Source organism: Chelonoidis abingdonii, chromosome 9, assembly GCF_003597395.2.
Source record: "Chelonoidis abingdonii isolate Lonesome George chromosome 9, CheloAbing_2.0, whole genome shotgun sequence".
NCBI classification, from domain to species: Eukaryota; Metazoa; Chordata; order Testudines; family Testudinidae; genus Chelonoidis; species Chelonoidis abingdonii.
The window spans coordinates 44,466,106-44,492,170 of record NC_133777.1 but is presented as its reverse complement, the minus strand read 5'-3'; the positions used below and the strand labels follow the sequence as shown (position 1 = coordinate 44,492,170).

The window sequence follows — 26,065 nt, the reverse complement described above, 5'->3', positions numbered from 1 at the left end:
CCTCAGTAGAGTGCTTTCAGAGTCAAGTAAAGGTTATGCTGGGAAAGAGGCCTTGGATTGCCATCCATGGGGATATTTTTGTCCATAGAACAGGGACTGCATGGGCAACTGCAGGGTAAGCATCCTCCCAGATTGCCTCACCAATGTGCGACACTGCTCTGGTGAGAGGGGAGCTCACGCTCCACATCACAGTCACTCCTTGATGACTCTCAGCCAGGGGGGCCGGCTGGTGCCAGCTCTCATGAGACCACTAGGACCTGGCCTGAGACCCATCAGTTCAGCTCATGCTGATGTCACCAGCCAGCCATCATGATCTGGACACTGGGTTTCTACAGTGTCAGATCCATTGCCTGTCAGAACAGCCGCTGCTGGTCTTTGTTAGTGGCCTGCTGGGAGAGAAAGAAAAGGAGAGGCAATGCTGTAGGAAAATGAGAAATGGCCAGAGAACCAGAGTCTAGCTGCCTGAAACATTCTCAGCCCCATGGGCCAAGCAGAGGGGCAGGGATAGGCTGGCCGCTCTCTTGGCTTGTGGAGGTAGGGAACCTTTCTCTTTCCAGTGGCTCGGCTTGCTGAGGGAGAAGAGGTTACGGTGACATGGTCTCCCTGGTTACCAGCTCCCTGGAGAGTCTGGGAAGGCCTGTGTGACACTCAGCACCCGCTGGGGAATGCTGTGTGAGCCACTGATGACAAAGCTCCAGTGGCATGGGTGTAATGCAGAACAATAACCCCCCACCCACCACGGGAAGGAGTGCATGGACACTAGATACCAGAGTAGCTGCAGCACTCGTGCTCCCTGAGAGAGGGTGTGTGCCGCCAGTGTACCTAGTTGTATAGACAATACAGACGGCCAAGGCTGGATCAGCCTCCCTGCTTCCTTAGTAGAGGAGACACAGATCTAGGGGGATCAGCCCTGGGGGGCCATCTGGGTGGACAAACCCTGGAGGTCACCTGTGGGGAGCAGTGCCAGTTTGGTGGCATCTTCCCACCTTCCTTCAACCCAGTAGAAGTTTCTCTGGAGGTGGAGGCTCCCTTGGATACCAAGATTAGGGCTGGGCTAGCAGTATGGGCTGGGGAGCAGCCTCTTAGCAGCTCTGTTGCTGCCCCTAAGGATCTCTGAGCTGGAGCTAATGCTGCATCAAGCTGCATGGACCCCTGCTGGGCCTCTCTGTAGCTGCTACGTTAGCTGTGCTAATGAGGGGTGGTGAGCACAGCAGCTATGCACTGAGCACAGGGGACCCAGAGGATGCTCAGGAGATCTCCCCTAGGCGTATGAACCCTCCTTCCTTGCCCAAGTAGGCCAGGGGCTCTGACAGCTCCTTGCTTTCCTTTATTCTAGTTTGCCCAGCTCTGGAGTGGACATCGCCCTGAGTGACGTTCTGGGCCATGTCAGTGCTCATTAATTTGTCTCTAGGCAGCAAAACAGGCTGGGGAGGTGACACAGCTTGTCTGAGTGTAGGTGGAGGTAATAGGTGTCTTGTTTGGATTATGGGTCTTATCTGAAATTCAATGGCAGAACACTACCTTAGCACAGAGTTCTCTTTGCTTAGTGGTTGGTCATCCCTGCTGAATGCTGAGCTGAGCAAAACTCAAATGTCCGAAAAGCGTTAAGCTCACCCCGACAACCTTAACTACCCCCTTTCAGACCTGTTAATGCACACACCTTCACACTGCCAGCCACACCATTGTTGAAATATACAAACTCTTCCCCTCCTTTCACAGCCTGTTCACTCACCCATAGGACTCCATCTGACAAGGGCAAAAGGGAAATAGAAAACTCCAAGAGGCTGCCTACCCCACCTTCTCTGTGTTCCCCTGGAGTGGGCAGTAGCTGGGATGCTGCGGGTACATTCCAGGTTCAGGCAGGGTGTTAGGAGTGCCAGTGGAGGCAGTAGGCAGGCCTGTTTGGCATTGTAAGGTCCAGGATACACTCACACACCTAGCCACGGCCCCAGAAAGTGTCCCCATGAGTTCAATTTCAGAAGCACTTCATAGCCTTGTACAACTCCCTTATGTGCATTGTCAGGACACCATCACCTAACCATCATTAAAGCATTAGCATCCTCTCATGTTCCACCTCATGGCTGGCAGGATCCTTTGGAATCAAAGACAGGTGCCCTGCAACTGCCATAACCCAGGCAATTCTGCACTGACATGGTGCATCCTGTACACCAGCGGTCGGCAAACTTTCAGAAGTGGTGTGCTGAGTCTTCATTTATTCATTCTAATTTAAGGTTTCGTGTGCCAGTAATACATTTTAATGTTTTTAGAAGGTCTCTTTCTATAAGTCTATAATATATAACTAAACTATTGTTCTATGTAAAGTAAATAAGGTTTTTAAAATGTTTAAGAAGCTTCATTTAAAATTAAATTAAAATGCAGAACCCCTCGGACTGATGGCCACGACCTGGGCAGTGTGAGTGCCACTGAAAATCAGCTCATGTGCCGTCTTTGGCACGTGTGCCATAGGTTGCCTACTCCTGCTGTACACACACTCCTTCCCTTTTCTCACACTGGAGGGGGTGGAAAACATGGATCTTCCCTCAGATCACAGTCAAAGCCCTGTCACAACCCCGTATGTCCTAACAGCACAAACACTCCTGTACCAAACAGGCAGCAATTCTCGTCGATCATTGCCTGCTCCAGGGGAAGAGCGGATGAGTGGCATGGGCATCCATTTTATGTTGTCCTTTAATAGTGTTTGATGGAATCTGGGGTGAGGGGGGCGTGACTAGGTGTTGAGAAGAGTGGAAGAGCTGGCACATTTCAGTAAGTGTGGAGCGGGCAGAGTGTTGGGACCATGCTGGAAGAAGGCTGAGTTGAGGCTGCCTGGGCACCACCAAATCAGAGGAAAGTATCACCGGTCCTGGGCACAAATCTCTGATGCCACCCACAGCTGCTTTCATACGTTGTAGGAGAGCACACCGGGAATAAGGGCCAGGTCATTTCTGCCTGAGTGAACTACCACAATGGCAGGTAGATCACAACCTTCTTAGACACTGCACAGTGAGCTGAATATGAGGCCAATGTGGCCACCTCTCACCCACCCAAATCAGCCTGCAGTCAGCAATCCCCATGCCGTGGTGGTCTCCTTGCTCTCCTGGAAACTTTTGCAACCTCAGGATCCAGGAATTGTCCTGAACCCACACATTGGCATCGGCAGCCTTGCCAGTGCAGATAGTTCTTTTCCCTCAGTGGTCACGGTCCTTGTGCTTTCAGTTCCAAACCTATGTACTATGCCTTTTTGGAGACACCGCATTCATCTGCCCCAAGATCAGGAAGAAGATACTTGCCTCCCCTCCTCCTGCAGAGACTAGTAAGATACAGACTCCCTCAAACAACCAATCCAAGGCTTGCTTACCACCCAGGCCCATCTCCTGCCCCCTCCACAGCCACTCTCCCTGTCATCCACCACCCCACATGCATACAGTCCTCTCGCTCCCAGAGCCCACACTCTTCACCCTCTCCCACACCCCAACCCTCTTCCCCAGCCCTGAGCCCCCTCCTGCACTCTGAATCCCTCGGCTCCAGCCTGGAGTCCCCCTTCTGTATCCCAAACCCCTCATCCCCAACCCCTCTTCTGAGCCCGCACACCCAGCTGGAGCCCTCACCCCCTCCTACACCCCAACCTCCTGCCCCAGCGTGGAGCACCCTCCTGCACCTTGAACCCCTCATTTCTGGCCCCACCCTGGTGCCCAAATCCCCAGCCGGAGCCCTCACTCCCTCCTGCACTCCAACCCCCTGCTCCAGCCTGATGTAAGTGAGTGGGGGTAGAGGAGAGGAAGTGACGGAAGGAGTGGGGATGGAGTGAGAAGGGGTGGGGCCTCAGGGAAGGGTCAGGGCAGGGGCAAGGCCTCTGGGAAGGGGTGGGGCAGGCACATGGCAAGGGTCTTCGATTTTGTGCACTTAGGAAGTTGCCAACCCTAGTCACTGGGACAGAGCAGATTGAACCTGGCTCTAAATCCATACAGCTAGTTCACCCCAGAGTTCTGCTCTGGCCTGGGGCACACATCCCTCCCACCTGTCTGTACATCCCACTGCGTCACACTTGAGTGCCCAGCCCCGTGGCTCCCGGACACCCGCAATGCACACTCATCCGCTGCCACCCGGTCCACTAGTTTCCCCTCTGCTCCACACTGCGTGAGCTGTGTTTCTGGGAAAGTCAAGAGACGTTTCTGCCACCAAGCTGAAGATGACAATTCCAAGAGAAGGCAGCATAAGGACTGAAAACATCACGGATAAAAGAAACAGATAAACCGCAACCTAGAGCCTGTGCATACTGCCAAGGTCCTTTCCTGGCTACTGGGTATTTCTCACCCTGTACTTTGGCCGCCCAGTGCTGGGAGCCACTTTTTTTGAGACAGAGTTTGACCATTGTAATCTGTGACCTTCTTTCCCTGATACACAGTTCCAGTCTCTTTTCAAAACCAGGGTACTTTGTTAGCTTCAGCTGCACCCCCGCCCCTTCCAATGGTCTTGCTATTCAGCATCGTCTTCCTGGGCTGCTTTGTAAAGGCCCAAACCCACACTTTGTCTCAATTGTCACGTGGATGTCAGTGATTTCACTCGTGCCTGAGTGAGTGCTGAGAGTCCCTGCCCCAGGCGTCTGGTTTCACCTCCCGCAGCTTTGGAACACAATGACCTACGTGTCACAGATCTTCAAATCTTTGCCGTCCATCTGTCCCACAATAACCGCGAGAACCAGTGAGTTTGTATCTTAGGGCAGTGACCCCACCTGGCTCCCTGTGATGAAATGTCCTGCAGGTGGTGAACACAGGGCAGGATGCCCATCTTGGTATGTCCTGGAAAGTCTCTGGCTACAGACTCATAACTTTGTAGCCCCATCTGTTGCCTACGGGAGGCACTTGGGTCACAGCTGCTCACTCTGGGCGAGATTTTAGTGTTCAGCGCCCTCTGTTGGGGCCGCATTGCCAGTGCCATGTGCTGCTCTGCTACACCCCACCTGCCTCAGGGCACCACCTTTCTCAGCAGGATAAAATCCTGTAGCAATGGGGTGTTGGGAGCTGGGATGAGGGCTGAGAGCTGCCGGGGAGACTCTAGCCTGTTATTTCAAACCCAGCAGACCTAGAAATCAGTTCACAAGCCAGCTACTGCCATGCACATATCTCAAAGATAAAGCAAGTCCAGGCAGCGTAGCCAGGCAGCCAGCATCTTGGTGACTCTGGGCATGCTTTTACCTCAGTCTGCTTGTAACTTGGCTGCTCAACGGGGTCAGACATGGTCACTGCTTGGCTTGGAGACCTTGGTGGAAAAACCCCTGACGCTCAAGGAAGTGGCAGGTTGTGCTCTCCTCTCTGAGTTATGCCCAGGCTTTAGTAGAGGCAGGATTGCCTTGTAGTTAAGGAGAGGGACACAGATCTGGGTTTGAGTCCAGCCTCTGCCGCAGGCTTCCTGCCTGTTGGGCAAGTCAGTTAGTTCTCTCCAGCCCTTGGATCCCCATCTGTGAAAAATGGGGATAATAAATATTTCCAATGTTGCAGGGTGTGAGCCAGATAAAGCCATGTTGGTGGGCTGAAGGGGCTGTAAAAGTAGCCATACAGCACAGGGTTAAAAGAAGAGGAGTCTAAAGATGTTACCCTAAGCCCTGGGTCAGAGCCCATGTGCACTAGAGAATGCGTAGTGCACACGGAGTGGAGCATGCACAGGTGGTCCATCCCCTCCCCTGCAATTTTACCAGCCTATAGCACTAATTAGAGCATCCTTGAGGCTGTTGTAACTTGTGCCTGCAGGTACTGGCTCCCAAGGAGCCACTCCACATGCTCCAGTAGCAAAAATCCCCCATGGCTGGAGACGAGACAGTACAAGGGGCGGGCTCTGAGTCACTACAGGGAATTCTTTCCCAGATAACTGCCTGGTGGGGCTTGCCCACATGCTCAGGGTTTAGCTGATAGCCATATTTAGGATTGGGAAGTAATTTTCCATCGGGTCAGATTGGCAAGAGACCTTGGAGGTCTTTTTCCTTCTTCTGCAGCCTGGAGTGTGAGTCACTTACAGATTTAAACTAGTGTAAATGGTGGGTTTTCTGCAACTTGAAGTTTCTAAACCACGATTTGAGGATGTCAGTAACTCAGCCAGAGGTTGTGGGTCTATTATTGGGGTGTGTGGGAGAGTGAGGTTCTGTGGCCTGCGATGTGCAGGAGGTCAGTCTAGATGATCACGATGGTCCCTTCTGACCTTAAAGTGTATGAGTCTATGAGTGCATTGTGCAGCAGCCAACCCTGGAACAACTGGGCCCGGGCTGTCTAAGCCAGCTGCGGATTTCCCTATGCTAAGCATTAGGTCCCCCTGGACTCCTGCAGGAAAGTAGGAATCCAGAAGAAGTACCCATCACCCCCCAGAAGCAGATGCTGAGACCAGAGGGGATGATGCCCAAGACTCACATGGACCCATGGCTGGCAGTAGGAATGATCACTGCTCTCTGGCTAAAGGACAGCTGGGCAGCCCCCTCTCTTTTCTAAGCAAGCCAGTTCCCAGAATCCCCACTCTCCAGCCTCTATTCTCCAGGTCTGCTAGCCATTTGGTACTACATTTCCCAGGATGCCCTGCACTTGAGCCTCCCACAACCAGCTGACTATGAACCCAAGCCGGGGACTGCCTCTTTGGAAACAGCCATCGCTCCCAAGGGGAGAGCGCATGCAGTGCTGCTGAGAGCACACAGCGGGCTTCCCGCAGGGCTGGGTACCTGAGCCGACCGGACACCTTCAAACTGCAGCCCTGCCACCGCTTGCCTGGAGAAGAGGATCTGGCTGGCCCTCAATGAATGGAAGTGAAGAACCCCCCGCTTGTGCTAGACATGCCTGTCACAGCCTTGGCTAGCTTGGGCCTGTAATGGGCAACCGATGGTAACAGGGTTGGGCTTTGGACCTGTGCAGTTGCTATCCAGATTTCAGAGTCTGTTCCAGCCTGGGCCTTTAGCTCATGCCATGAGGGCTCCTGATCTAGATCCCTCAGTCCTTTGGCCAGAGGACCCAGGCAGGGGCATCATTGCAAGTGGGCATTATCAGTTCCTCTGGGGAGGAGCAGAGGGTACCAGATGCCCTGTGAAGCCTCTTTTCTAGAAGGCTTTCTGGCCACCCAGAAGCATCATGCTGATGCAGATGCTAGGACATGTAAAAGTGAGGTCCTGAGCGTTCCTGACCATCAGAGATCATCCCGAGGCCCTTTTCACAAGGTCAGGGGGAAGAGCCCTGGGGTCCTGGCCAAAGCCCACCTTCCCAAACTCCCCACAGCAATTTCAGGTGGAGATTGGATCACCCTTGGTAAACCTGATGGGGCAATATTGCTGTGCTCCATTAGTCTGCAGAAGAGAAGAATGAGGGGGGATTTGATTGCTGCTTTCAACTACCTGAAGTGGGGTTCCAAAGAGGATGGGTCTAGACTGTTCTCAGTGATATCAGATGACAGAACAAGGAGCAATGGTCTTAAGTTGCAGTGAGGGAGGTTTAGGTTGGATATTAGGAAAACCTTTTTCACTAGGAGGGTGTGAAGCACTGGAATGGGTTATCTAGGGAGGTGGTGGAATCTCCTTCCTTAGAGGTTTTTAAGGTCAGGCTTGAGAAATTAGTTGGGGATTGGTCCTGCTTTGAGCAGGGGGTTGGATTAGATGGCCTTCTGAGGTCCCTTCCAACCCTGATATTCTATGAAACAGCTGTCCTGACTCGCCCCAGAAGGGACTGGTTTCAGGAGAGGGTGAAGTGATCCCTGGATAGGGTGTATGGGGACGAAAGGTGAAAAATGCTTGTAAAATAAGGGGACAGATTTATCCCTGGTGTAGTCATTGGCATTACATTGGGGATGAGCTGGATCCACCCTCACTGTCCGAACCCCAGCTGGATGAAGAGCCGTCAGTCATGCTCTTTGAGATCAGTGCTTACCGCTTCTTCCATAGCTGATCACAGGAAGAGCAGTTCCTCATGGACTCTTAGTCCACTAACTCCTCAGTGGCTGAAGTCTTTGAGCTACTAAATGACTGAAAGGTAGCCTCTGTCTTGGGGACGGGTGTTTGTGCTTGGGGCAACTGGGGAGGAGGCACCTACTTCGAGTCTAACGGTCTGGGCCAGATCCAGGCAGGGAGAGTGCCCTGCAGTCTGTCTTACCCTTCGTCATGTTGCCCAGCCTCACTGTACAGCCTGTCCCTAGTCTGACATGGGCATTATAGGCCCTTGCGTGGTGCCAGCTCCTGGTGCCATGTGAGGTAATCAGCTTTCATTAAAAACCAGTAGGAAGATTCTGGGCCACCTGGCTGGGAAGAAAAGCTTGAAAATATGACCTGGGTGGAACAATTTCACCTGTGTTTGCAGAGAGCCTGAGATAATAGCTCTGAGAGCCCCAGGCATCTCAAGGGAGTGTTAACCCCCAGCCATACTTCTCTGGGGACCCAGCCAACCCGACTCCAGCAGCACAAGAATAGCCCAGCCCCAGGCAGATACCCCCCAATTGTGGGGGTAAATAGTGCAGGTGCCCCCTGCCTCCTTGGGGGATAGAGGATATGCCTGCTGCATCGCCCAAGGGGAGGGAGAGTGGGGCTGCTCCTTGGGATATGGGAGACATACTGCTGCCCCTGCCTCTCTGGGGCAGGGGTGACTCCAAGTGGAGATGGGGGTAATGGCTTGAGGGTGGGGCTGTGCTCAAAGGAGGGCCTTGTCTCCGGGCAGCTCACTCCCCACAGCTTGGTCCGATCCCCATCTCCCTACATTGTCTGCCTAGTGCTGCTGATTTGTTAATCTGGAGGGATTTGCTTTAATCCTGGTGTGTTTGGCTCTGCTTGCTGATTTCAATTAACCAGACCTGGCTAATGCACACCGATTGCCTTAGATCCAAGCCCATCTCCCCTCTCCCTGACCCAGCACTGTCCTTGCACAGCGGCCAAATCCACATCACTTCATTTATGATTTAGATGCAATCCCGTGGACAGGTGAAGCACTGGGATCCTCTGGGTGGACAGCCAAATCCCAGTGTCGATTCCCTCGGGTTTATAGTCAGTCTCCATGGCCCATCCAGCACCGGGCTTCCTCAGTGGCAATGCCAGTGACAGTGCCAATGTAATGGTGGTTGTAGCACCGTGTTAATATGCAGTGAGACTGCTCCTCTGCCCAGGGGTGGTAGGAACGACTGGACTGACTCCCTAGTAATAACATGAACAGCACTCAGTGCTTTGCTGCAGTGATCCCCAGCACTTCACCAAGGAGGGTGGCATCAGTACCCGCCATTTGACAGGTGGGGAAACTGAGGCACAGAGGGATAGCTCAGTGGTTTGAGCATTGGCCTGCTAAACCCAGAGTTGTGAGTTCAGTCCTTGAGGGGGCCACTTAGGGATCTGGGGCAAAAATTGGTCCTGCTAGTGAAGGCAGGGGGCTGGACTCAATGACCTTTCAAGGTCCCTTCCAGTTCTAGGAGATTGGTATATCTCCAATTATTATTATTATAGTAGGGAACTGATTTGTCCCACGTCACCCAGCAGGCCAATGGCAGAGATGGGACTGGAACAAACACCTGCCTACCCCATTGGCTTCACTGGGGGTCATGTTTGTGTGGCCCTGACACGTGAAGGTGATGATAAGAGACCTGGCATGAGGGACAGACATGCTGGAGCCTCTTTGGTGCCCCCTAATGAGGGCCCTTGCTGACCCCTCCCTCGCGAGGAGCGCAGGACTCATCCTTGTTAGACCTTCAACCTATGGGAGACTGCAGGTGGCCAGATCGCTGCCTGCTCTCCGGAGCCCCTTCCCCTCCCCCAGTATTCTGCTCTTTCTGGTTAGTCACGGCGGGCTCATCCCCCAGGGCTTGGAGAGCCCAGCTAGTGAAACCAGCTGCCACTGCGAGTGGGGATGTCTGGGGAGTGCCAGGGGCGTGCTTATGGCTAGAGGGTGTGGCTGGTGGAGGGGGTGCACAGTTGGTGGAGGGACCCTGCAGAGCTGGAGGTGTTGTGTGGGGGCTGCATAGGGGCAGGGTGTGTTACCTAGGGGACAGAGGGTGTGGATGGTTGTGGGGATGCTGTGTGGATCACATGCTGTGGCTCGGGAGGTAGGAAGCAAGGGTGCATGAGCATGGAGGCCGGGTGTTTGGGTGGCGGCTGCAGTCAGCCGACGCGGGTGTTTGCACATGGGAGGCAGGTGTGGACAGCATTACTTTCTGAGGACACATTTCAAGTTGCTCAGTGTACACAGGGCTGGATTCGCAGCTGGTGCATGTCGGTGTGGTGCTGTTACATTGACAGGCGAACACTGATTTACACCTGCTGGGCAGATTTCAGGGACAGAGTATAAGCATCTGCTGCAAGCAGTGGCTCCGTAGCAGTTTGCCTAGCGCTGTTGCTTCCCCCCTGGGCTCTGGATCTGAGCAAGAGGGTTAGTTTAAATGGGAGAGCAAGTGAATCGATTCCCTCCCCCACAAGGAGGCCATCTGGGTGGAATCCCTTGTTCCAATTCTGATAGCTCATCACTGGGTATCCTGATTGACAAGAACCCCAACCGTACACTGCCCCACGCCAAGACTCGCGGACCCTTGGCTCGCCCGGATCCTCCGTGCCATGCCATGTTCTCTGCCAGTGGGGATGCTATGCTCCAAGTGTGCAGAGCCCATGGCCCTTCTTTGCTCTGTGCGGTGCCGAGCACTGAGTGCTCCACTAACAACCTGCAAACATGCTCCCCAGGCAGCATCAATGGACGGTGCAGAGGGGTAGCTGAGCGCAGAGCGGGACTTGGCAGGTGAACTGGGGTGATGAGGGCTGAGCTGGAAGAGGGCAGTGCTAACTCTTCAGGGCACAAAGAGGGCTCAGAAGACACACTGGGGCGGATGTGCTCAGGAGAGGCCATTGTCCAGGGTTACTGCAGAGCAGTGGGAATCTGCAGTCTGCCTGGCCGGGGTTTCCCCGAGGACTGGCTATGGCTGGATGGATGGCACACCTGCCTGTGTACATTAGTCGCCCCTCTCCATGCTGCCATGGGCCCTTTGCTTCAGCTGGGGAGAGGCACCATGTCAATTCCGTGCTGGATTTGCCGTCTGGGCAGGAGCTCTGGCTCAGCATTTGTGCAATAACTGCCATCTCTCCCCTCCTCAGGCTGTGCCTTCCTCACATACTGTGCCCGGGACTCTGCTCTGAAAGCCCAGAGCGCGCTGCATGAGCAGAAGACGTTACCTGGGGTAAGTGACAGCAGCTTGTTCTTTGGGGAATCAGGAATGGCTGGTGGGGCAGAGTCCGCAGCCCGACATGGGTGGGTGGCATCTGGGCAAACCTTGGTTCACTTCTTGGCATATGGGATCTGGATCATTTGTCAGAGTAGACAGAGTTCAAGCCAAATCCTCAGTGTTGTGCCCTGCGAAATCCCGTTTACTCCAGCTGGGGAGCTGTCCCCGTGCATCCGCAGCTGTTTCAGGGCTACGAATTCTCCACTGGCTGAGGCATCACTGGGGTTATTTTTTGGTTAATTTCCTTCATTCATCGAGGCCTGGCGTAAACCCCCTGGGTTTTCTCTCTGGTTGGAGGCATCTCTCCTACTCTAACATACCAGTTACCGAGCAGCATCTCAGTGGCAGCCAGACCGCTAGCCTCAGGGCCGATGTCACAGGGAGGGCAGAATCCAGATCCCCAGACATGTGGGGTTGCATCCAGGTTTGGTGTGTCTCCTCCACCTCCCTGAGCTGAATCTGCTTGTGAGGAGAGAACACATCTGAGAGCAAGTTGGATCTGGGCCTTTGGCCATTTGCTATTGTAAATTGTACATTAGCTCCTTCCCTGGTAGCTTCAGCCTCCGGTACACCTGAGAAGCGCTGGGGCTGTTATGTAATTTTCCTTCCTATATGTGCTGGGGAGATTCACCCTGCCCGGGCCCAATCCAGGATGCAAGAAAACCTGGATTTCAGCTTGTAGGAGTCCAAGCTGCTTCTGCGTGGAATCCTCTTTATTTACAGAGGAGGGGAGACTCAGCCCCTGGGCAGGGGCCCAGCGTGAGGCCAAAGCTCTGCTCACATCCGGCTGATGCCTTGGCCCCCTGCCCAGCAGTGAATCTCTCCCAGAGGTGCAAAGATGCCTAGAAATCCAGGTGTGAATATGAACTACCAAAGCAAAATAACACTGCTGATTTGAAATGGACTGAGGGGGTAGGGTAGCATGTTCCTTGGGGCAGCTCTCGCCTCCCTGTGGTCACATTCTCCACTCAGCCTGGCCCTGGGGGCCTTCTCTCACTTGTGGGGAGAGAAGGGGATAAGATACGGTGATTTGGCTAGGACCCAATGGGGGAGGTTTGGTGGGAACAGGAGGTCCAGTTCCACTCGGCTTAGCCTGTTCCCAAGGCCCTTAGGATGTGATGCTGGGAAGACTAAGCTGGCATAGTCCTCAGCTGCAGTGGAGAGCAGAGAAGCTGTGTGCGTACCACCGCACTCCCGGTTGGGTTGTCGGCGGTGGGCATCAGACCTGGAACCTCACGAGAAAGCAGTCAGCTCTGTTAGCTAAGGCCGTAGCATCTTCATCAACCTGTATCTGTGACCGGGCCACTGTGCAGGGAGGACAGAGATGTTCTCCTGAGCTCTCCAGCCCAAGGCAGTGCTGGTGCATTCAGCGCAGGCAGCATCTGAACATAGGGGTGCTCTCTCTATGAACCTTCTTCCTTGATACATGCAAAGTGTCCAGCCCAGGCTAAGATGGGAACTGTTGCAAGGATCTCGCTCCACCTTGTCAGGCTTTGGCTGGAGTTAAGAGGATTCATTCTGAGTGCAGCTAAGAGAGGTACAGGGATTCATGAGATGACACAGGGGGCAGGAATAACAGCAGCTCACTCATCTATGCTACCTTCCCTCTGAGGACTTGCAGAGCTCTACAGACACGAATGAGTTAAGCTTTGCCCCCCCTCCCCTGCCCCACAATGAGGTAGGCCATGTCCCCATTGTACAGATGGGGAAACTGAGGCACACAGTGGGCTTGTGAGTTGCTCCCATAGGAAGTCAAATGGAAGAGCTGGGAATAGCAGCTGGGTCTCCTTACCCCTCTGCCCCACCAGTCTTGTGCCTTGTTAACATGTGTTAAACATGATTATAGAGTGTAGAGAAGACAAGCCTATAATGAGCAGCTCAAAGTTCATATGTTCTCTCTAGTGTGCCAGTGCAACACTGCCATCTACTGGCTTCAATCAGCAGTGCTCAACTGTGTGTCATAGCCTCAGTACTGCTAAGAGATTCATCTGTAGTTCACGTGGTGGTGGTAAGGAAGGGAAGCTTTTGGAACAGAGGGTTGAGTTCAAGCCAGGTGTGGTGTTGCAGTTCATAGAATCATAAAATCATAGACTTTAAGGTCAGAAGGGACCATTATGATCATCTAAGTCTGACGTCCTGCAGAGTGCAGGCCACAGAATCTCACCCACCCACTCCTGTATCAAACCTGTGTCTGAGCCATTGAAGTCCTCAAATCATGGTTTAAAGACTTTAAGGTGCAGAGAATCGTCCAGCAAGTGACCCGTGCCCCACGCTGCAGAGGAAGGTGAAAAAAACCCGGGGGGAAAAGCCCCTGGAGGAATTCCTTCCGGACCCCAAATATGGTGATCAGCTAAACCCTGAGCATGTGGCTTGCATGGTGAGTGTAGCTTCTGTATGTTGTTGTCCTCTGCCCAGCAGTAACTAATGTTGGGGTCTTGCAGGTCGGCTTTTCATCAGAGGAGAAATGATGAGGTGGAGTCTGGCTGTATTCCTAGTACAGCTTGTGTGTTTACACTTCATGCAGCCGTCCTGAAAGAGAGGTGGTCCCATGCAGCATGCAGGCAGTCCCCTCTCTGTAATCGTGGCCCAAACTTCAATGCCTGGTGCCCAGGGGACAGCTCTGCTGCAAGAATTAACTCTGATTAAAGAGCTCAAGGCACGGCACAAACTCCTATGCTATTTGCCACAGCTCCCCAAAACAGAACTTACATCACAAAACCAACAGCGATGCAGCAATTCTTCCAAGACTGCTTGCATGCTTAGAAAACCCATCAGTTCACCACCCAGTGACCCCTGCCATGGAGACATGTAATACATGCCTATGTCACCAGGGGTAGCTTCTTTCTCCATGATGGTGTTAAGTTTTTGTGCTCATCACATACTCCTCACCCTGTCGCCTGCATCCAAGATCACTAAGGGTATTGTTCATCCATGCTATCCTTTCCATCTCTGCTCAGTAGACTGCCTGGAGTGCAATGCTATAAACATTCATTTGCTCTCTGGCCTTGTGCAAGTCACACAATCGATCTGTGCCTCAGTTTCCCCATCTGTAAAACAGGGGGAGGGGCTCCCTGATGAGAGAGTGATGAGGTTTCATTATTGACTATTTGCAAAGTGCTGGGAGATTCTTGAATGCTGGTAAGTGCATGGTTAAAATGACTGCCCCAAAGGTATTTTGCGTTGTGAGCTCTTTGCGGGGCTGGAGGGTGGGGGGCGAGTCTGCCTCTCTGGCTATAAATTGCTGAGTATAACTGGGCACTCTGGGAATATCGATATTAAATAATAAGGATAGGAGCAGTTCGCTTGTACCTAGAGCTGGAGGGGGAGAAATGTCCATGAATGGGACTTTTGGTAGTGACTTAGCTGGAGGGCCAAGTCACTGCAGCAAGTCACCTCTGTGGCGGGAGGAGGGCAAAGGTAACTGTGGAGATACTGAGGCAGAGCCCTGTAATGCTGGGTCTTGCTGCAAGGGGGCACTCTAAGTCGATGAGGCTGTACCCCAGAGTTAACATAATTAGTGACAACAATAATTTTGGAAAGGAGATTATACCTCATGCATCAAGGCTTTACCAAACTATTAGAGTTCATGGTGAGACCTTGGGGGAGTGGGAGGTGAGATTATCCCACATCTGCCTGTCGTGTGTTTTTTTGCACCTTCCTCTGAGGTGCTGGTGCTGGTTACTGTCAGAGACAGGATATGGGCTAGTTGGGCCTTGAGTCCAGTCCAGTCGGGCAGGTCCTGTGTTCACAGGAGCACCCAGTTGTTAACAAATGGAGGAGAACTCTGTCCGGGCTTGTCACCCAGAAGGTTTGTAGCAGAAACCAGATTCCGGGAGCTCCCCTCCTCCTATCAGAGAAGAGAAACACCGAGTCTCCTCCACCTCCAATCAGAACAGCTGGAGTTTCACATGCTGACAAAGAACAAACCAAAGAGTGTTTGTGGATAGGAATTATTTCAAATAATGCCTCTATTGGAGGAAAGCCGGGGCAGCTCCAGGAACACAAACCCCAATGGCATGAGTTGAGGAAAGGAAAAGGACCTGGGGATTACAGTGGACGAGAAGCTGGATATGAGTCAGTAGTGTGCCCTTGCTGCCAAGAAGGCTAATGACATTTTGGGCTGTATAAGTAGGGGCATTGCCAGNCCCTTGTTGCCAAGAAGGCTAATGGCTTTGCCAGCAGATCAAGGGATGTGATCATTCCTCTCTGTTTGGCATTGGTGGGGCCTCATCTGGAGTACTGTGTCCAGTTTTGGGCCCACACTACAAGAAGGATATGGAAAAATTGGAAAGAGTCCAGTGGAGGACAACAAAAATGATTAGGGGGCTGGAGCACATGACTTATGAGGAGAGGCTGAGGGAACTAGGATTATTTAGTCTGCAGACGAGAAGAGAAGAATGTGAGGGGGAATTTGATAGCTGCTTTTACCTGAAAGAGGATTCCAAAGAGGATGGATCTAGACTGTTCTCAGTGGTACCAGATGACAGAACAAGGAGTAATGGCCTCAAGTTGCAGTGGGGAAGGTTAGGTTTTATATTAGGAAAAAAACAACTTTTGCATTAGAAGGGTGGTGAAGCACTGGAATGGGTTACCCAGGAAGGTAGTGAATCTCCTTCCTTAGAGGTTTTTAAGGTCAGGCTTGACAAAGCTCTGTCTGGGATGATTTAGTTGGGGATTGGTCCTGCTTTGAGCAGGGGGTTGGACTAGATGACCTCCTGAGGTCCCTTACAACCCTGATATTCTATGATTCTATGATCTGTTCTAAATGATTCAGCCACAGCACCTGAGTCTGTCACCAAGAAAGCCAGAGCTGGTTCTCATTGGCTACCTGCCGAAAGTGGATTCTGGCTCATTTGCCTGATTAGGGACTGATCATAGCTTCACAGGCTCAGTAGTGTACTAAGGGCATGAAACCATTGTTCTGGATTTTGTTAGATCCTGCTTATTTCACCTGTGGCTTGCTCTGCAGCTCCCTGTCTGTCTCTCTGCTTTGCAGCTGGAGGAAGAGTGGTGAAGGACTCAGGAGTCACTTTCTCTGGGACAGTTAAACTGTCTCTGTAATTCTACTTCTTTGGCCAAGCCCTGAGCCTTTCCTGGCATGGGGCGTGCTTGGCTGACATCAGAGGCGGACATTTTGAGCCAGGGCTGAAGGCAGCTGGGTAGAGCGGGGAAGACAGTAGAACATCAGCCATGCAGATGGATCCGTGAAGGTTTGGATGCAGGAAGCAGCCCTTGTGGGCTGTGGAAGATGTGGGGAACTCTGCAGTGAGGCTGCCCAGTTGCGCTTTGGGAACCTCCTGGGGAAAGTGTTAATTGCTCTGGGCCTTGGTTTGGTTCTTCGTACCCTCTCCTCTCAGTGGGGGAAGGAAGGGGCAGGGGACATGGTAAGAGACAAGAGCAGTGAGGGTGAGGGTCTGGGACGGGACTGGGGAGGTGAAGGGGGTCGGGGCTAGGAACCAGGGACTGGGAGTAGGTCTGAGCTACTGTTCTCTGGAAGGGCTCTGAGCGCCCTCTAGGGGCAGCGCTAATTGCACCACTGCTGCGCTCAGGATGCCTGCTGGATGGCACCGCCTTGATCCTCAGCCAGGTGAGGCAAGTGTCTGTGGAGAGTGGCAGAGCAGCTTGGAGCATTGTGAGCAGTGCTCCCAGGCCTCTACTCCCCTTAGGCACCTGCGGGGTACAGGGTGCCAGCACAGAGCCTATCGGCCAACCTCAGGCAGGGCTTCCAGCTCCCTTCCCACACCTCTCTGTCCTTTCTCCCTCCCCCAGCCCCTGATGGGACTTCTAGATTTCAGTTCCCAGGGGCCAGATTCTGAACCAGGTGCCAGATTGGGCCATGCTGGAGGATCAGTGAGCCCAGGAGGGCGATGGAACTGACAGGAGAGTGCGGTGAGAATTAGGGAGATGCAAATCCTCTTGAGTGACCTTTGACTTCCCTAATAGATATTCAGAGAGACCCAGCTATTCCTTGCTCCCCGCACCTGCCTCCACTCTTCTCTGCTGTATCCAGCCACTGGGGGGCAGGTGATTAGGCAAGACTTTATGCCGTCCCTTCAGGCTCTTCAGTGGCAGCTAGCTGGCCAACCTAAACTCTCCTGCATTAATCCTAGGTAAGAATCCACCTCTCTGCCCTAGAGATTTTGCCCTCTTGGTAGTGCAGTACTAGGTTCCTCCCCCAACTTCCCAGAGTCCATTTTAATTTTCTGTGTTGGGAAAATAAACTTAAGGCAAAAATGAAAAATCTTTTGCTTCCTTGTTTCTCTGCCTTTTCCACTTTCCCCAGTAGGGAGGGGTCATTAACCCCGCCCTGAGGAGGAGGGGGAGCGGCCAACAAGGGCAGGAAGAAAAGGAGAACTAGTAACATCTTGCTTGTCTCGAGCAGCTTTCCCACCTCGTGCTGCACATGCCGTACATCAGTTCTCCTACCATGGAAATGCAATCATCTCTGGAGTGGAGCTCATCATCACCATGGCAAATCCCATAGGGCGGGGGCCTCCTGTCCAGTTGAGTGTGTCCTGGGGCCATCTCTGGCTAGGTCCTTAATGTGGTCTTGCTGGATATTGAGCTGGGGAGGAACTCACCATCTGTTTAAATGCACCTAGCAACACTGCACACTAGCTTGGGCGAGGAAGCCTGCCACTAGCTAGAAGCTCAGGAGAAATTTTGCTAGGGAGGCCATGTATGGACCATGGCCAGGGGATACCAGGAGCTGCACCCCCTCCTTGCAAAAGAGTGCCATAATCTCCCCAGCAGCACAGCGCCCCCTAGCACCAGGTCCATGAGGCCAGGGCCACGTATTGGATTGCCATCAGAACTCCTAGCGTCCGGGTGAGCCATGGAGTTTCTGGCCCAAGTGTCAACACAACCTGCTGCGTCTTAGCTGGGGAAGTGGGCTAAGAACCCAGTCCAAGAGGAAAGAGCTGCAAACACTCAGCTCTGCGGACTCCAGCGAGGTCTCTCCCACACGGCAGGTGAGAGCTTTGCTCCCCACCAGTTCCTAATCTGGGTGGGTCTTGCCAACTGAGCCCTACATCCTGCTTGAAGAGAGGCTGCATGGAGAGCTATTGACCTGCTGTTCTAATTGCCTGACATTCTGTTTAGTAAACCCTAATTACTGCAGCCAGGAGTTAAATGGGAGGCTGTTAAATGGGGATTGACAGCTGGGGCCAGGGACCTAATTACAGACGTTCCTCGTGCCCAGCACGAGTGTGCACTGCCGATGTTGCCTTGGAAACACGCAGGACCCACATGCCGTGTGGGAAGGAAATTGCAAGCATCAGACAGCCAGGCCCGGTGGGCGCTTGTTCTTTAAGTCTGTGTGGGCAGGTGTTTGCTTGATGCTGCTAGGCGAGGGAAGCACCCTGGGGATCAATAGCGTGAGAGGCAAACGTCGGGAGTGTGATGCCCATGTCACTGCTGCAGTGACTTTGGGGGGCTCAGACCGGACGCTAAGATGAAATGCCCTGAGGGGAAGGCAGGGCTAGCAGTGAGCAGGGTGCTGGTGCTTGATGCAGTCAGTGCTCCATGCCCACTGTAAGGGCTCGTGACAATATCCAGCCCCAGCCCATGGCCTAGTTGCGATGCCAGGGATGGAGCGGAGGGTATGGCAGCCAAGCTGGCTGGAACACATGCTGCAGGGGTGGGAGTGCCGAACACTGCTGAGCTGGGAGATGAGGAAGCGCAGGATGACAGGAGATTAGAGTGCTGCTTGGTTGTCAGCCCTGGAGCAGGTACTGCATGGCTAGAAGCAGCGGACACTGCCTCATGCCTGACCTGGAGGGACTGTCTGTGAGGCTGGGAGGGAAGTTTGGCCTCCCATAACCTGTTCTGTCCTTGGCTTCTCAGCTGGGGCTACCACGGGGAGCACAGGCTGAGAGCCACCAACTCATCAGCCATGAGGGGCCCCCAAGAGCTGTCAGAGGAGGCGATTCTGAGCCGCTCCACAGCTGAGCTGCAGAGCTAGGTTCCTGTGGTGAAAGGCTCCAATGCTATTCCTCTGGCACACAGGGTACATCTCTACTGCAAAAAGCTCCGGCGGGCGGCACTGACTCTCTGACCCTGGCCTATAGAGGTGGGCTGATGATCTGGTGCTAAAAATTCCTACGCAGGCTCTGACACCTGGCCAGGGGGTTAGTCTCTGAGCCCAACCAGGAACATCTGCACAGCACATCTTAGTGCCATAATGTGAGCCCAGCAAGCCTGAGCCCGAAGACATGGCTGTAACTCACTGCTGCGGGAATGATGTTGTTTGTAGTGTAGACATACCCACAGAGGTGCCAGCACAGATCAGGGCTGAGCGCTGGACGGACACAGACAGTGTGGCCTGGAGCTGGCTAGCCCTGTTCAGTCAGCCCCACTTGTTCCATAATTAGCTGCCTCCCAGTCTCAGGGGCAGGACTAATGGAGGTGGGTGACAGCCTGAAACACCTGGACTTCAGCAAAGGGCAGAAAACCCAGCTTAGAGAAGGACCCACAGGAAGCAAGTTGAATTCCTGTTGAAAGCCCAGGAAGGACTCTAGGGAAGCAGTCTAGGAGTCAGTGCCCTACCTAGGGAGGCGATTCAAAGGTAACCTAGAGGGGCTGGGAACAGAGCCCAGAGGGCAGGCTGTAGGCAGCCTAAGCAGGGTGGAAAAACCTGATTACCATGGAAGGGGACTGAACTCTGAAGGGGCTGTGCTCTGTGAATCCCTGGGAGACACAGAAAATCCTGCTGAGGGGAAACTGAGTTAGGGTGTGCCTGCAGCCCCATGATCAGCCAGCTACAGGGAGTGCTACAGTGCAGCATATCCTGTGACACAGCGGCTGCCCCAAAGAGCTTACAATCTAAATATACAGACAGGGCAGGAAGTATCATTGTCCCCAGCTTCCAGAGGGGGAAACTGAGGCACAGAGTGGCTAAGTCACTTGCTCAGGGGAGCCTGTAGCAGAGCAAGGAATTGAACCCTTGTCACCTGAGATCTGGGCAGTGCCTCAAGCCTTCTTCCAGCTCCGATTAGCCAGAGGGAGCAGGTATTTGTCAGTAATCAAAGCCAGGCAGCATCCCAAGTTTGATTTGTGTGGCATGGGCCGGAGTGCCCACAGTCACCTGTGAAGGGTGTCTGAGTTCGGCTGCTGCAACACGGATCGAGGTGCATACATGTGCCAGATGAGCAGACCTTTCTCAGCTGGTCACATTTCAAGCTGAAACATTCTAGCTTTTGGAGAGCTCGGTGAAAATGGTGCTGCTGCTGCTTTGAGTCAAAGATTGAACAGAAAAATTCCTCTCCCTTTTGTTTTAAAGGTGGGGAGGGGAGATGCCCCCTTGCCATCCTTTGCTGAGTTAACTAGGGGGTCCCCGGGACTTATGTTGGCTTGCTCCAGGATGATTTCCCTATATCAGGCAGCACCAAGAGGATTTCACAGGGTGGGAACAGGGGAAGCTGGTTAGCAAACCTGCTCTTATATGTTCCAGGGTCAGCAGGGACCATTGTGATCATCTGGGCTGATCTCCTGCACAGCGCGTGCCGGAGTACTTCCCTGAATTAAACCCTGCTTGAACTAGAGATGATCTTTTAGAAAAACATCCACATTTTGATTTGAAAATTGCCCGTGATGGAGAATCCACCCCAGCCTTGGTCAGTTATCTCAGTGGTTAATTATCCTCCGTTAAACATTCACGCCTAACTTTCAATCTGAATTTGTCTGGCTTCAACTTGAATCTTGTTATGCCTTTGTCCGCTAGATTGAAGAGCCCATTGTCAAGTTTTTGTTCCCAACATAGATACTTACAGACCCTGATCAAGTCATCCCTTAACCTTCTGTTGGTTCAGTGAATTAGTCAGAGCTTCTTCAGTCTCTCACTATAAGTCAGGTTTTCCAGCCTTTTTCTGCTGAGTACCCGATATCCTGAGCTCAGAAAGCTGGCCTGAATCCACCCTGCCGTTCCACTTTAAATGAGCCTCTTCCAGCCTCTGTCAAAATGGCTGCTTGTACTCCACAGTTTTGATTGTGGTTTTTAACAGGGGCAGCTGAGCCCTGGCAAACTCCGTGCCTGGGTGGGTTTGCAGTATTGTGCATATTCCCTTTAAGTGTGGGTGTCTGGAATGAGCATGTGCGAAGTGAGGATGATGGCAGAGCAGCCTGGAGGTCCGCTGTCACAGCTACTGGTCTGAGTGTAGCAGCACCGTGCACCGGGGATGCGCTTAGAAATGCAGGAATAAAGGTAGGGATTAAAGATTCTTTCTGGGGTGAGCTCAGAGCATGCAGCTCTCTGGAGATGTCTGCAGATGCCGGCAACTGGAGATCGGCTGAGAAGCTGGGGACTAGCAGGGCTGCGCGTTAGTTCTTTACATGTCTGTGCAGATTAGATTTCATGCCCTCTTTTTAATAAGCAAACCAGGGGATCTAAACCCTGCAGTGGTCCTCCCTTTAGCAGGCGCTGGCTGTTTGAGGAAAAATACTGTGAATTGGTGCCCGGAAACTGCCTCCGGACCAGAGCTCCCGGTCTCTGATTAGATTCCTCTCCTATATTACGATTTCTTTTTGTGTGCGTGCCCTGGTGGACTGGCCCTTCAGCAGGGGTGCCCGGGGACTGGTGCTGACTATCAATTGTTGCTCAGCATCTGGCGAGCAGGGTGCGAAGTGGGGTCCTTTCACAGGGCGAGTTTATTCCATGGGCTCTGCTCCTCCTCTCCTCCCCAGCACTCCCGCTGAGTCTCGCAGGCCTGATCTATCCCCTCCCCCTGACCTGATCCAAAACCCAGCAGAGTCTACGCAGAGCCAGTTCTTGACTTCAGTGGGCCCGAGCACCTCAGATCTGAGAGGGATTAAGCATGGTTGTAAGAATCAGGGGAGGGTGCTGCATCAGTAGGGCAAATAGAGCCGAAGAGGGCCCCTGTGTACACACAGGTGTGGACTGTGGGGACTGGCTCCCAGCATGCAATGCTCCTTTGTGAGCTGGACAACAGCTCTGCGGAGGGGACGCCGTACCCAGAGTCAGCTAGGGCAAAGAGAGGTTGCTGGACAGAAGTCAGGCATTCAGCCATGGGGTCCTAGAGGCTCCCCAGCTGGGAGGCAGGCTAACCCCACCACAGAGCCAGCTGAGGCAGGGGGTGGGGCACTTGCCTTGGGTAACTGCTCTGGAACATGAGAATCTGATGCTATTGACTCCAGTGTAGTTATTCCTGATTTACACCGGTGTGTCTGGGAGATGGGGTGGGGGGGGTGGGAGTCTAGCCCTGCACCATGCATTGGGGTGGGAGTATACAACAGCTCTCTCTCTCTTTCTCTCTCTCTCTCACATACACAAACACACACACAAGGCTGGCTAGATGCAGGGCCATTCACTAGCCATACTGGACTGCATCCCTGATTCTTGCATCTTCCCCTGTCCCCACCCCTCCAGCTCTGACTTTCACCTTTTCTGATCCAGGGGGCTGGCCCCCTTCTGCCAGCAATGTTCCTACCCAAAGCAGGTAGGCAGGGAGTGTCCCTTTACAGACTAGCTCCCCCATCCAGGTGTCCCTGTGTGGCTGCTGTTGGATCCCTGCAGACTGGCCCTGCTGGCTGAGCACAGGGGAAGCTGGGCTGGGAAGGGAGCTGGAAGGAATGAATAGTTCCCATGCCATCCACGGCTCTGGCAGAGTGGGGAGCGGAGACAGATCTGACCAGCTCCCCCGGCCCCCGTTATCTCTGGGTTTGGTTTAGCAGGATAATGGGGTGGGGGTGAGAAGCTGCTGGAGTATTTTCCCCTGGGTTGGGGATTCTTAGCCAGTTGGGAGAGCTGTGACATGCTGCCAGTGTCCTGGACATTCAGATCAACAAGAGGGAAGGACATTAACCTGGACCGAATTTGGGTTAACCCCTTAGGGGCCCGGTGCAGTTGTGTCTGTGTTATGTGGCATTGCATGCACCTTCTCCAGTCAGGAGCCGGGAGGCTTGTGAACATCTGTCATCAGCCTGGGAGGCCACCCCCGGGGGAGATTTGAATAGGTTGGGTCAAACCAGGCTTTCCAAAAACCGCCGGGCAAAGCAAAGTCTTTTGGATGAATAGCTAGCGTTTAAACAGGCTCAGGGCCTTCTTCCTGGCCCAGCGAAGGAACAGGACTGCTGGCCCACAGAGGGCCCCAATCCTGAGAGGAGGGTTGCAGGGACTGGGCCCGCCATGGTCAGGTGACCCCGATGAGCTTATCAGCGTGCTTGTAGGTTCTTGTAGTGTTTCTCTGATGCTTTCTACCTGAAGACTAAAATGGGCTGGCTGAGAGCGGTAGCTTTTAGCTGTGGCAATCAATCCAGCAGTCTCTGAGGAGAAACTGACCTGTCTCTTTGGGCAGCCTGTCTGTGCTAGAAATACACAGTGAAGGCAGGGGACTGTGTAGCCTGGAAATACCCTGCTCAGAAGGGAGTGAGGTACAGATCTGCACCCAGCAAACTGAGTGCCTGAGGGCAGGTATTGACCACTGCCAGAAGATACAGGTGCAGTTGCCCTGAGCTGTAACAGCACGTGCCAGATACCATGATTTCGTAGTGTAAGCGCCGCCCCCTTGTGGGCTCTAGAGATGCCCAGACCCCATCCCCTGTCTAACACCATCCCTCAGAGCGCAGTGCCAGACACGCTGTTGCTAAGGAAAATGCTGTAGGTGCTTTGGTTGCTAAGGCCGCCTCTGCCAATGGCCTCCAGTGCCACACTCCTCCCAGTGCCCCAAGTGACCAGCTGCAACCCCCAGCAGGCTGCAGAGCAGGCGCCCATGGCACGTGGGCTCCCATTCATTTCACCAGCTCATGGTCATTGCTTGGGGTAGTGAGGCAGCACCAGGGAGTGCTTAGAACAGGGAGACTTGCGTTCCATTCCTGACACTGTCTGTGCCACCCAGGGCCAGTCGTGGCCCTTCTCTGGCCTCATTTTCCCCATGTGTGCAACTGGGGGGATGCTGCAGCTCCTGCTGGGTTCTGGGGGGAAAGGCATGGTGTAAGTGATGGATATAAGGGCCATCAGCAGAAAGGGGGACCAATGGGTCATGCTGGGAGCTGGGGGGTGGGGTTGAGTGAAGGAGGCTGAATAGTGAGAGGCGCGTTCTAGACCTGGACTTTAGGGTCCACCAGTCTGGTCCTGTCCCAAATCTGGACTTTTGCGTCCAAAGTTTGGGGGCTTACCTGAAACTCCCCCAAGCTCACTACCAGCTTGGATATTCTCGCTGCTGGATATTCTCGCTGCACCAGATCAGAGAATTAATCTATGGGGCCTGATCCCCCTTTCCTCTCTCTGGTGTCCCCAACCCCCTTGGTGGGACACCCAGATTCCCAATCCCTTGGATGCTAAAAGCAGGGGAAATAACCCTTCCCTTCCTTCTCAGGCTTGCCTCGCGGCTAACCTGTGTGACCAAGAAACCAGCTTTTTCTGCTTTCCTCAGGACAATGGAGATGCATACCACAGCTGGGCTCTGCCACCCCCTTGCTTCAGGAACGAGGGAAAACTGTAACCACCAGAGAACAGAGAGAATCTTCGTCTCTTTCCCCGTAGTCTGCTCTTTCCCTGGACCCAAATAGGAAATATAGCCCACAGCCTGGCTTTCCCTTTGCCTCCCTAGGAAAAGAACTTTCACAAGGTTTAAAAGAAAACTTATATGAAAAAAGAAAGAAAATATAAAACAATCATCTTGCATAAGAAACTCAATACAGGCTCTTGCTTAAAGAAAATATAAAGAAACAGTCTGATTTAAAAGATAGCCCAATTAAACCACACAACAAATTAACATACAGGTAAATACACACCCAAAGACCATCATAGCTGATTACTTTGCGGTTCCTGGGTACTTACAGATGTTTAGAAGAAGTATTAGGAGAGAATTAGAAGAAGACTTGTTCCTCATAGCTAAGAAAACAACAAAGACCCGAAGTATACAAATTCCCGCCCCTGATTTAAACAATCCAGTTCCTGATTGGTCCTCGTCAGTGTGTTCGGTTACCCTTTCAGGTAAAAGAAACTTAACCTTACTTACCTATCCATTTATGACAGTTCCTGACTGGCGCTCTGGGAAGAGGGAGCTCACTTGGCTCAGTCCAGAGTGGAAGTGCATTAGCATGCGGCGTGCCACGGACAGTCCCGTCCTCTCCCGATGGAGCGGGCTGGGGCCCCAGAATTCTGCCAGGTCTGTGATGGAGGGAGATTCTGTATACATGAAGGGAGGGAAGTAGCTCCCTTTGACGAACACCCAGCAGCCAGTTAGCGGTAAAATCTCTTTGGTCAGGCACTGACTCCTCTTTTTTTTTTTACCTGTGGGCTTGTTAACCTTCACAGGTAAAGCAAGCAGAGAAGAGACCAAGAGGGATTTACAGATTTTACAGCTAACTGGCTGGCTAGGTGTCCATCAAAGAAGCTACTACCCCCTTCATGTATCACAGTTCACCAGAGGAAGGGGCCCTCCTGTGGCTCTCGCAGCACCCCACAGAGCCTGTGGCAAGCACAGCCTCAGGCAGGACCACGATGTTATATCTTGGGGCAGCCAGTTTAGGAAAGAATCACAAAGGCCAGACAGCAGACAGCTAAAAAAACTACCATTTATTTCCAGACACAGAGCTCACCCAACTGGCCGAAACTGGCTGGCTATCCCCTAATAATCTACTCAGTTGCCACAGGAACAAAAACCATGACAACCAAATCACAACATATTCCTCCCCCCATAAGAACATCCCTAATAAAACACATACTAGGCTAGAGAGAGGAGGTAGACTGCCTCCATTCTCAGCTAAACCCTGGGATATTTTTGCCCCATAACCGTGAGTTCGCCCTAGCTAAAGATCAGCCGAGGAGACGGCTTTCTGTCTCTAGGTGGATTACGGTGAACTTCTGGTGTTGTTGCACCCGAAAGTACCACGGGCTTAG

The 26,065-nt window shown here is 52.9% G+C and overlaps 1 protein-coding gene across 6 annotated transcripts in view; it reads left to right on the top strand.

The window, feature by feature from the left end:
- CELF6 (CUGBP Elav-like family member 6) overlaps positions 1-26,065 on the top strand; it is a 213,277-nt gene that overhangs the window by 4,799 nt on the left and 182,413 nt on the right. For all 6 annotated transcript variants that reach the window (XM_032769352.2, XM_032769395.2, XM_032769316.2 and 3 more), the window contains exon 2: positions 11,078-11,160. In XM_032769352.2, coding sequence (XP_032625243.2) covers positions 11,078-11,160 — 83 coding nt within the window. The remainder of the gene's footprint in view (positions 1-11,077; positions 11,161-26,065) is intronic.